At 36.2% G+C, this 12,839-nt stretch overlaps 1 protein-coding gene across 4 annotated transcripts in view; it reads right to left on the bottom strand.

Annotated features, from left to right (window-relative positions):
• Positions 1–12,839, bottom strand: part of RUNDC3B (RUN domain containing 3B) — a 143,568-nt gene that overhangs the window by 80,544 nt on the left and 50,185 nt on the right. For 2 of the 4 annotated variants that reach the window (XM_004739654.3, XM_004739658.3), the window contains exon 3: positions 2,550–2,600. The exons of the other annotated variants lie outside the window; for them this stretch is intronic. In XM_004739654.3, coding sequence (XP_004739711.1) covers positions 2,550–2,600 — 51 coding nt within the window. The remainder of the gene's footprint in view (positions 1–2,549; positions 2,601–12,839) is intronic. 4 annotated transcript variants of the gene reach the window in all.

The following is a 12,839-nucleotide window of genomic DNA, read 5'->3' as shown; positions in this document are numbered from 1 at the left end:
TAAAAGCCATGTATAACATGCTTTCTGTTACATTTTTTTTAGAAGTTAACTTTTACCAATGATGAAGTTAAACAACTTTTCAAAACGTATTGACATTCCATCAAACTGACTTTAAATCATTTTACGGCAAAGAAAGGGTGAAAAGTTTGCTAGACTAAAAGTTAATGTGCTACTAACCAGCTATGTGATATCTTTCCCAACACATTGCCTTATTTTCAGCACCAAAAAATGACCTGTGATCTCTAGGGTCCAAGGTTATTTTAAAATAACTCTTCCAAAAAAATTAAAAAATAAAATACTCTTCTATATTTCTTTTTTTTTTTTTTTTTTTTTTTTTTAAAAGATTTTATTTATTTATTTGACAGAGATTACAAGTAGGCAGAGAGGCAGGCAGAGTGAGAGGGAAGCAGGCTCCCTGCTGAGCAGAGAGCCCGATGTGGGACTCGATCCCAGGACCCTGAGATCATGACCTGAGCCGAAGGCAGCGGCTTAACCCACTGAGCCACCCAGGCGCCCTCTTCTATATTTCTTAAGTTAGACATCTGTTCACATGATGCAATGATATTTGTGTTTTGCTTTTATCTTAGTTTACAGCTGGAATGAGACCTTCTAAGAACAAGGACTAAATTTTCTAAAGTGGTTCTCTACTAAGTAGTGGCTGAGACATGATCTTTCGATAATATAAAATATAAATGAATCTGTTTAGTGACTTCCTTTCTCTATCCTTTGTATAAGTGTTTAACTATATAAAGAGCAAATGAAAATCTCATCCTCCAAGCCAAAGCCTCATTAGTGTTACAATGCGTCAACTAGATGACAGTGTCATCCTAGAACTGCTATTCAACTAGACAAGCAATAAGAGACAGTCCCATTGAATTTTAATTAACCACTCTGATACCACTGCAGAAGTTTTCGGATACTTAAAGGAAAATGGTTTTTTGTGGATTCACTGCTGTCAATTTATTAGCATTTAGATGAATTTAACTTTTCACTTTTCACTTTACATTTTCTAACAGCAATCTTGAATTTCTTACTGCTAATTTATAAAAGTCAGTTCAATATTTTCTATTATAATTTTGCTAAACAGAGAAAACTCCCATTTCTGCAAGAGCACAGAGTCTTTTCCTTCTTGAAAAGAAACTACTCATTTTAGTTGAGGTTCATATTTATTAGACTACCCAGCTTTGAAAGTAAAATAACGTCCTTGATTAATTTTCTAAATAAAATTTCATATTAGTATTATAAAAAAGGAATTTAAACACTTCACAAATAACTTTAATTACATATTAAGCTGAATGTTAAATATGAGTCGATTAGATACTCAGTTGTACTTAATATTGCTAGTTCTGTATGTTACTTACAGGACCTCTCAAGTACGTCATTTCACAACTATGAAGCACAGTTACTCATTTACAAAACGTAATGACTATTCTTTTTTAATGACAATGTCTTGTTCACTGCTAAGGAATTTATAACAAGTATCTATACCATAAAAATAAGTTAATTCTTAATCTTTCAAGACAAAAAAGTTAAGATAACAAGGTTCACCAAAAATCTGACAACTTTTTATCCCAGTAATTTTACCAACGTTCCAAGTAGAGGACAAAGACTTTGTCTTTTTCTTCTACCAGCTTTTTAACAAAAGGGTTAGAGTACTGGCTGACTGAATTAGAGTCCCAAAGGCTGAACTCCATATGGAGAGCAATACAAAAATGTGAGCCCTGAAGAAATCAAGAATAATCTGTTTCAGTAGCAATTAAGGCTATACATAGAGGACAGAAAACAAATGAAACTGTCTAAAATGATTACTTGTGGGAATGAAGGTTGAGGAAAAGAGATGCTAGTTTTCTATTTCCCATTGTCTTAATTGTGATCCTTAAAAATAATGACTATATATTTCTTTTAAATATTAAAAAATATAATTAAAGTCTAGGCCATTAAGTATAGAGCCTAGCAGTGTTTTGCAGATAGGAGCAACTCTTGAAAAGTTTTGAGTGAGTGAATAAAGGCATGCATTCTGCCCAAGAGAAAGGAAACTAAGGAATATATTCCCACTAATGATTCCAGAATGGCAAAGCAGTTACTGATACTGCCCTTCTGTGTTTTACTGAGTGACTTTGGAAAAATCACACAGCTTTCCAAAGCCCCCAGTTTGCATGTAATACAGATATTATTACACAAAACTTATAAAATTGAGGAGATAATAATTCTTATACTGTTAAGAGTTACAATAAAATGTAATTGCACAGATATGCCTGATTAATAAGAGATTAAAGCCATGGGAACTTAAAGAAATATGGATGGGGTCACATAAAAGGAAGGAGAATAAATGGATTATTATATTGTGTGGGTTTACAACAAGATTTTAATTTAAAAATTAGCATAAGCATATTTGTGCTCTCTGGATTAACAAAAACAAAAACAGAAAGCTTTGCAAAACCCATGCAATGTACTAAAAAAGATCACTTAACTGATACAGCCCTCCCCAGTAAGTCAATTCCATGCTCCCGCGCAGCTCAGTGGCGGGAGACATCACCAGCATAGAGTACCTTGAAGAGGTATTTGGAGATGAGCCAGCCATCTGCAACTTTGGGATATCTCTTTAAAAATATAAACAACAACAACAACACACAGATATTTAAGAAACCTGCCATCAAGTTTACAATTGCAAACTGAATAGCCCAAATAAGATGGCTACACATTACCTGGATGCAATAATCACTACATTTCCTACCTAATAAATAAAATGAACTCAGGATGAATATGAGGTACACTCAGCCCATATACCAAGCTGGTCCGTTGTCACCTATTCTACTGGAGAAAGGCGAGTATCTCTAAGTCACAGAAATAGGCTCCCTCTTTGCTTGCAGGGCCATCATTCTTTTCCAGACATGATAGGCTGATGATGACAAGGCAAAAGGAGCAAAAACTTGTTTGAATCTGCTAGCTTTGCACCTCAGAATTTATAAGTTTGGTTAGGAAAATTATTAAACTATATGTCTTATAAGGTTTTAACTTCAAAAATAAATACCTTTTTTTTTTTCCTGTTAAGAAAATTCATTTTGAAGAACAGCTCTTGTTTTGGGGGCCTAAGAAGAGTTAAAATTTGTATGTTTTTTTTTTCTTTTGTTAACTATGAGAACAGCACTTAGATTAGATATCAAGTAGAATGTTCTTCAGTTTAACCGATGCTGACAAAATGCCTTCTTCATGCAAAATACTGTTTTATTTCCTACAACCTCCAATTATTGTTTAACAACCACCATCTGGAAAAGTACAGTAAATTCTTGCTATGTTGTTTGGAAATTCCTAGTATAATTACACAGGAAAACTCTAAAGCCAAATTTCTAAAGTTGCATTCCTCAAAAATGGTTTCTTCTTCTCTCATAACCAAACACTGAAATCTCCAACAGGACATGGTCTTATAAACCTTGCCAAATATTTATACCCTTATGAAACCAACAAAACCAACCACACACACAGTCAGTAATGTAAGAAAATGAAAGGAAGATGTATATAGTTTGTGCTATTGGCTACATTTATGTGTTGACCATTCACTCTCTATCTTCCTACTTCAGTGTATAACTTTTTAAAAAGATTTTATTTATTTATTATCAAAGAGAGAGATCACAAGTAGGCAGAGAGAGAGGGGGAAGCAGGCTCCCTATTGTGCAGAGAGCCCACTGCCAGGCTAATCCCAAGATCCCGAGATCATGACCTGAGCTGAAGGCAGAGGCTTAACCCACTGAGCCACGCAGGTGCCCCAATGTGTAACATTTTTAACAAATATTAAATATGGAAACACATATCCAAAAAGAACTATAATTTGGTATTCTAATTGAACCCACATTAGAAGGTTATGTTATTGCTACAACTACTACAAAAATGAAAATTTCTCAGCATTCAGACGTAAATCAGAATAGAATGCTTTTCACTGAAAATATTAAGAAAGCCAATTCTTAATGTTTAAATCACATTTATTATCTTTGCCCTAAAAACAAAGTTATGTATCTTATTTTTAGTGATTAACCAAAAAAGTTATCAAAAGTAAAAGCAATGTCCATGAAAATTGTACTTAAAAGAAATTTTACTTCAAAAAATATATTAAATAGGGGACACCTGTGTGGCTCAGATGATTAAGCATCTGCCTTCTGCTCAGGTCATGATTCCAGGGCTCTGGGATAGAGCTTCCTGCTCAGTGGGGAGCCTGCTTCTCCCTCTCCCTCTGCCTCTGCCTGCCACTCCTCCTACTTGTATGCTCTCTCTCTGTCAAATTATAAATAAAATGTTTAAAAAGTATATTAAATAAGATCTATCATGTCCAGATTTATGTCATGATATAATCAATCCCTGGTATAAAGTGAGAAACAATTACTAACTCTGTTATAAATCACAATTTATAGATAGTGGGGTTTTTTAAAAAACTGTTAGTATGTTAGCCTTTATGTCCTCATTACACAGATGGTTTTTATTTTGGCTGTAAAATACCATGTGAAGACTTTAAGAAACTAATATGCTTTCACTTATATGTAGGCCTTAGTTGCTTTAATCATAATTTAGTATCTTACTCTTCATCAGTTATAAGGAACCAGGAGCATCCAGAGAAAGTAAAAACCCACTAGATTCTAAATTATCTGTAATTAAATTTCAACAGCTCTTTCATTTTATAGATGAGAAAGCAGAGGCTCAAAGAGAGCCTGCCTAGACCCATCTCTGTTTGCTGTCACCTCATGCTGATCTACTCATGAGACAAGATTTGACAGATGGAGGAGAATCAGTCAGTTGGTTTTCCTGGTTGGTTATGAGTTCTCACTGACAGCTTCAGAAATAAGAAAAACAAAACAAAAATAAGCAGTAAACATATAGTGTGACCAGGGTGAATATTTTTCATACAAAATTAAAATTCTTAGCATAGTTGCTGCCAAAAAAGTAAATGAACAAGTGAACTACAAAGCTCACATTATTTCAAAGTGGCCCAAGGAATTATTTGGACAAAAGGGTCTCATTTGCAACTGAAATACAGCCCTTTGTTATAAAATACATTAATGTTAGGAAAAAGTGAAACAGTATTTTACCATTAAGTAATGACAGTTTCAACAAAACTAAATATATCAAAGTGTCCTGTTCAAAAAAATATTCATTCAAATGCACCAGGGCAATCTTATCACATATAGTTATAGTAGGTATTAATTTCTGAAATTTCAGTCAAAAGAAGAATCTATTCAGAGATGGATATAATAAAAGAATGTTTAATCATACTAAAGATACAGTATTTTCTGACCCAAAGAGTATTGAACTTTGAAAAACAAATATCTGAAAATGAATCCAACTATAATCTTTTTATTAATGTAGAAATTGGCCTTCATCCACAAAAGATCACTGACCATAAATAAATGCCTTTGTGATAAGACTGAATATAATTCTAATTCACTAATGACATTTATTCTCCAACTTTTTTCATGTTACCTCTTGTTTCAACTTTAGCTTTCTATTCATTTTGAGTTGATGACTAAGCTACATTAATTATGATTGATATCACTTGATAAATGTTAATGACTATGCAGAAGGTGAACATCTGCCTTCGCTCTATCCTAATTTTTTCTCTTTCTCTGTGTATATATTTTTCTAAAAGTTACAGGTAGATGACTTTATTTTTAAATGATAGATTCTAAAAATAAGACCCCTAAATGGATTTGTAAATAGCCATTTGTAAGGCAAATAACAAAACTGATTATAAATTATCAGACAGTAATTCAGAATTTTCACAAGTTTTTTTTTTAATTGGCAATACCAAATAGAATATACTTCATTTTGTCACTGATAATATTTGTGGACATTCTTGTTATTTGAAATTTTGAATCTTCAAAATATGTAAGAGAAAAATCATTCAATGAAGCAACATTTACGACTGTAGTATATACTGTAATTCAGCTAACAATGAAACAATATTATCTTCTTTTCTGTGTGGTAAATTTTCATTTCTTAATAGGTTATGAAATTAAATTGTACCGTCATATAAAATTCATCTTAAGCTTCCAAAAGACTGCTTTCAAAATGACATTTATAGGTAGATGATAAGTACATTAGAAACAAAAGTATTTGTTCATCGATTCAACAATTTTCAAAACTGAATATCAAAAACATGAAAATATTTTACATTTTAAGGTCATAGTGACTTTAAAGGAAACATATGCAGGAAGAATTTTAATAAAATATTAGGTTATATCAATGAACATCTCTTGAAATCAGAAAATCAGAAAGACATAGGAAATGAAATTACTGATACCCTCCAAAAATGAACTGAAGTTCACTAAACTATGTAATCTCTTCCTTGTTCTATAATAATAAGAAATATTTGAGCATTAAAAATGCTGAATTTGGGGCACCTGGGTGGCTCAGTGGGTTAAAGCCTCTGCCTTCAGCTCAGGTCATGATTCCAGGATCCTGGGATTGACCCCACATTGGGCTCTCTGCTCAGCGGGGAGCCTGCTTACTCCTCTCTCTCTGCCTGCCTCTCTGCCTACTTGTGATAAATACTGTAAGATGCTCTATACTAATTCCACAAAATTCCACAAAAACCATCAGGTCAAACTGGAAATGTTCAATTATTTTTCCAGAAGAAATCCAAAGGGCTACAGATACAGATAATAAACATAAGCAAGAACTATCATCAGAGACCATCAATTCCTCCAAAAGCCAAGAATCTGTATTACCTGGTAGACTCATAAATTTCTTTACCTCTCTCATATATTAAAAAAAATTCAAAAATATCTGAAGCAATGTTATCAACGGTAAATATTATTTAAGCATTCTGAAAATATTTTCTTTTGTGTGGTACTCCCACTCAGAAGTCAAATCTAAATTGAGAATCTTCAATTTGAAGGGATTTGGGAAGTGAAATTCATGTAAAATAAATCTAAAAATATTCCAGAACTAACAAAGTTTAAAATCACTAGTAAATCTCTCATTCCATAAATAAATAAATATTTAAATTGGGGGATTAAATGACTCCTTGAAAATTCTAAACCAGAATTTTCAAGGAGTCATTTTAATGACTGAGCAACCTGGGTTGCTCAGTGGGTTAGGCCTCTGCCTTCAGCTCAGGTCATGATCTCAGGGTCTGAGGATGGAGCCACACATTGGGTTCTCTGCTCAGCAGGGAGTCTGCCTCCTCCTCCTCTCTCTCTCTCTCTCTGCCTCTCTCCCTACTTGTGATCTCTGTCAAATAAATAAATAAAATCTTTAAAAAAAAAAAAAGAAAATTCTGGTTTGGTTGTAAAACATAAAGACCATTTTGTTCACATCTCCAAATATGTACACATACTGAAGACATTTTTATTGTTCTTCACCCAGAACTGCTTAGCAAATACCATAATTAAGAGTAGTACTATGGGGGGTGGAGTCAAGATGGCGGAGAAGTAGCAGGCTGAGACTACTTCAGCTACCCGGAGATCAGCTAGATAGCTTATCTAAAGATTGCAAACACCTGAAAATCCATCGGCAGATCGAAGAGAAGAACAGCAATTCTGGAAACAGAAAAACAACCACTTTCTGAAAGGTAGGACCGGCGGAGAAGTGAATCCAAAGCGACGGGAAGATAGACCCCGGGGGGAGAGGCCGGCTCCCGGCAAGCGGCGGAGCAACCGCGCACAAAATCAGGACTTTTAAAAGTCTGTTCCGCTGAGGGACATTGCTCCAGAGGCTATCTGGGGCAAAGCCCACACGGGGTCAGCGTGGCCTCAGGTCCCGCAGGGTCACAGAAGGATCGGGGGTGTCTGAGTGTCGCAGAGATTGCGGGTATTGGAACGGGAAAGCCGGCTACAGAGACAGAGCCAACAGTAAGGTCGCAGCTCGGGGTGACCTTGAACCGGTCGCAGGCTCGGTGAGCTTGGAGCGCGGCCGGAGGTCAGGCAGACGGGAATAACTGGGCGCTGTTCTCTGACGGCGCACTGAGGAGTGGGGCCCTGGGCTCTCGGCTCCTCCAGACCGGAGACCAGGAGGCCACCATTTGTATTCCCGTCCTCCAGAATTCTATGGAAAGCCCTCAGGGAACAAAAGCTCCCGAAAGCAAACCCGAGCGGATTACTCACCCCGGCCCTGGGTAAGGGTGGTGTAATTCCGCCTGGGGCAAAGACACTTGAGAATCACTACAACAGGCCCCTCCCCAAGAAGATCAACAAGAAATCTAGCCGAGACCAAGTTTACCTACCAAGGAGTGTGGTTTCAATACCAAGGAGAGCAGCAGAATTCCAGAGGAGGAGAAAGCCAAGCACGGAACTCATGGCTTTTTCCCTGTGATTTTTTTTTAGTGTTGCAGTTAATTTAATTTTTTTCTTTTTCATTTTTTGTTTTCTTTTCTTGCCTTCAGGTAAAATTTTTTTTTAAATGTTACCTTTTTCTTTTTTAACGATTTTTTACTAGTTTATCTAATATATATATTTTTTCTTTTTTATATTTTTCTTAGGTGTTTTCTTTTTTTAAAATTCTTTTTTTTTCTTTCTTACTTTTTGAACCTCTTTTTATCCCCTTTCTCCCCCCTCACAATTTTGGATCTCTTCTAATTTGGTTAAAGCATATTTTCCTGGGGTTGTTGCCACCCTTTTAGTATTTTACTTGCCCCTTCATATACTCTTATCTGGACAAAATGACAAGATGGAAAAATTCAACACAAAAAAAAGAACAAGAGGCAGTACCGAAGGCTAGGGACCTAATCAATACAGACATTGGTAATATGTCAGATCTAGAGTTCAGAATGACAATTCTCAAGGTTCTAGCCGGGCTCGAAAAAGGCATGGAAGATATTAGAGAAACCCTCTCGAGAGATATAAAAGCCCTTTCTGGAGAAATAAAAGAACTAAAATCTAACCAAGTTGAAATCAAAAAAGCTATTAATGAGGTGCAATCAAAAATGGAGGTTCTCACTGCTAGGATAAATGAGGCAGAAGAAAGAATTAGTGATATAAAAGACCAAATGACAGAGAATAAAGAAGCTGAGCAAAAGAGGGACAAACAGCTACTGGACCACGAGGGGAGAACTCAAGAGATAAGTGACACCATAAGACGAAACAACATTAGAATAATTGGGATTCCAGAAGAAGAAGAAAGAGAGAGGGGAGCAGAAGGTATACTGGAGAGAATTATTGGGGAGAATTTGCCCAATATGGCAAAGGGAACGAGCATCAAAATTCAGGAGATTCAGAGAACGCCCCTCAAAATCAGTAAGAATAGGCCCACACCCCGTCACCTAATAGTAAAATTTACAAGTCTCAGTGACAAAGAGAAAATCCTGAAAGCAGCCCGGGAAAAGAAGTCTGTAACATACAATGGTAAAAATATTAGATTGGCAGCTGACTTATCCACAGAGACCTGGCAGGCCAGAAAGAGCTGGCATGATATTTTCAGAGCACTAAACGAGAAAAACATGCAGCCAAGAATACTATATCCAGCTAGGCTATCATTGAAAATAGAAGGAGAGATTAAAAGCTTCCGGGACAAACAAAAACTGAAAGAATTTGCAAACACCAAACCAGCTCTACAGGAAATCTTGAAAGGGGTCCTCTAAGCAAAGAGAGAGCCTTCAAGTGGCAGATCAGAAAGGAACAGAAACCATATACAGTAACAGTCACCTTACAGGCAATACAATGGCCCTAAATTCATATTTCTCAATAGTTACCCTGAATGTTAATGGGCTAAATGCCCCTGTCAAAAGACACAGGCTATCAGAATGGATAAAAAAACAAAACCCATCTATATGTTGCCTACAAGAAACTCATTTTAAGCCCGAAGACACCTCCAGATTTAAAGTGAGGGGGTGGAAAAGAATTTACCATGCTAATGGACATCAGAAGAAAGCAGGAGTGGCAATTCTTATATCAGATCAATTAGATTTTAAGCCAAAAACTATAATAAGAGATGAGGAAGGACACTATATCATATTCAAAGGGTCTGTCCAACAAGAAGATTTAACAATTTTAAATATCTATGCCCCCAACGTGGGAGCAGCCAACTATATAAACCAATTAATAACAAAATCAAAGAAACACATCAACAATAATACAATAATAGTAGGGGACTTTAACACTCCCCTCACTGAAATGGACAGATCATCCAAGCAAAAGATCAGCAAGGAAATAAAGGCCTTAAACGCCACACTGGACCAGATGGACATCACAGATATATTCAGAACATTTCATCCCAAAGCAACAGAATACACATTCTTCTCTAGTGCACATGGAACATTCTCCAGAATAGATCACATCCTCGGTCCTAAATCAGGACTCAACTAGTATCAAAAGATTGGGATCATTCCCTGCATATTTTCAGACCACAATGCTCTAAAGCTAGAACTCAACCACAAAAGGAAGTTTGAAAAGAACCAAAATACATGGAGACTAAACAGCATCCTTCTAAAGAATGAATGGGTCGGTCAACCGGGAAATTAAAGAAGAATTGAAAAAAATCATGGAAACAAATGATAATGAAAATACAACGGTTCAAAATCTGTGGGACACAACAAAGGCAGTCCTGAGAGGAAAATATATAGCGGTACAAGCCTTTCTCAAGAAACAAGAAAGGTCTCAGGTACACAACCTAACCCTACACCTAAAGGAACTGGAGAAAGAACAAGAAAGAAACCCTAAGCCCAGCAAGAGAAGAGAAATCATAAAGATCAGAGCAGAAATCAATGAAATAGAAACCAAAAAAACAATAGAACAAATCAACGAAAGTAGGAGCTGGTTCTTTGAAAGAATTAATAAAATTGATAAACCCCTGGCCTGACTTATCAAAAAGAAAAGAGAAAGGACCCAAATAAATAAAATCATGAATGAAAGAGGAGAGATCACAACTAACACCAAAGAAATACAAACTATTATAAGAACATACTATGAGCAACTCTACGGCAATAAACTTGACAATCTGGAAGAAATGGATGCATTCCTAGAAACATATAAACTACCACAACTGAACCAGGAAGAAATAGAAAGCCTGAACAGACCCATAACCAGTAAGGAGATTGAAACAGTCATTAAAAATCTCCAAACAAACAAAAGCCCAGGGCCAGACAGCTTCCCAGGGGAATTCTACCAAACATTTAAAGAAGAACTAATTCCTATTCTCCTGAAACTGTTCCAAAAGATAGAAATGGAAGGAAAACTTCCAAACTCATTGTATGAGGCCAGCATCACCTTGAACCCAAAACCAGACAAGGATCCCACCAAAAAAGAGAGCTATAGACCAATATCCTTGATGAACACAGATGCGAAAATACTCAACAAAATACTAGCCAATAGGATTCAACAGTACATTAAAAAGATTATTCACCACGACCAAGTGGGATTTATTCCAGGGCTGCAAGGTTGGTTCAACATCCGCAAATCAGTCAATGTGATACAACACATCAATTAAAGAAAGAACAAGAACCATATGATACTCTCAATAGATGCTGAAAAAGCATTTGACAAAGTACAGCATCCCTTCCTGATCAAAACTCTTCAAAGTGTAGGGATAGAGGGCACATACCTCAATATCATCAAAGCCATCTATGAAAAACCCACCGCAAATATCATTCTCAATGGAGAAAAACTGAAAGCTTTTCCGCTAAGGTCAGGAACACGGCAGGGATGTCCATTATCACCACTGCTATTCAACATAGTACTAGAGGTCCTAGCCTCAGCAATCAGACAACAAAAGGAAATTAAAGGTATCCAAATCGGCAAAGAAGAAGTCAAATTATCACTCTTCGCAGATGATAGGATACTATATGTGGAAAACCCAAAAGACTCCACTCCAAAACTGCTAGAACTTATACAGGAATTCAGTAAAGTGTCAGGATATAAAATCAATGCACAGAAATCAGTTGCATTTCTCTACACCAACAGCAAGACAGAAGAAAGAGATATTAAGGAGTCAATCCCATTTACAATTGCACCCAAAACCATAAGATACCTAGGAATAAACCTAACCAAAGAGACACAGAATCTATACTCAGAAAACTATAAAGTACTCATGAAAGAAATTGAGGAAGACACAAAGAAATGGAAAAATGTTCCATGCTCCTGGATTGGAAGAATAAATATTGTGAAAATGTCTATGCTACCTAAAGCAATCTACACATTTAATGCAATTCCTATCAAAGTATCATCCATCTTTTTCAAAGAAATGGAACAAATAATTCTAAAATTTATATGGAACCAGAAAAGACCTCGAATAGCCAAAGGGATATTGAAAAAGAAAGCCAACGTTGGTGGCATCACAATTCCGGACTTCAAGCTCTATTACAAAGCTGTCATCATCAAGACAGCATGGTACTGGCACAAAAACAGACACATAGATCAATGGAACAGAATAGAGAGCCCAGAAATAGAACCTCAACTCTACAGTCAACTAATCTTCGACAAAGCAGGAAAGAATGTCCAATGGAAAAAAGACAGCCTCTTCAATAAATGGTGCTGGGAAAATTGGACAGCCACATGCAGAAAAATGAAATTGGACCATTTCCTTACACCACACACAAAAATAGACTCAAAATGGATGAAGGACCTCAATGTGCGAAAGGAATCCATCAAAATCCTTGAGGAGAACACAGGCAGCAACCTCTTCGACCTCAGCCACAGCAACATCTTCCTAGGAACAATGCCAAAGGCAAGGGAAGCAAGGGAAAAAATAAACTATTGGGATTTCATCAAGATCAAAAGCTTTTGCACAGCAAAGGAAACAGTTAACAAAATCAAAAGACAACTGACAGAATGGGAGAAGATATTTGCAAACGACATATCAGATAAAGGACTAGTGTCCAGAATCTATAAAGAACTTAGCAAACTCAACACCCAAAGAACAAA

Source organism: Mustela putorius, unplaced genomic scaffold, assembly GCF_011764305.1.
Source record: "Mustela putorius furo isolate JIRA1106 unplaced genomic scaffold, ASM1176430v1.1 tig00003845_pilon_pilon_pilon, whole genome shotgun sequence".
Lineage (NCBI taxonomy): Eukaryota > Metazoa > Chordata > Mammalia > Carnivora > Mustelidae > Mustela > Mustela putorius.
The sequence above is the reverse complement of the archived record's forward strand: the minus strand, read 5'-3'. Positions and strand labels throughout refer to the sequence as shown.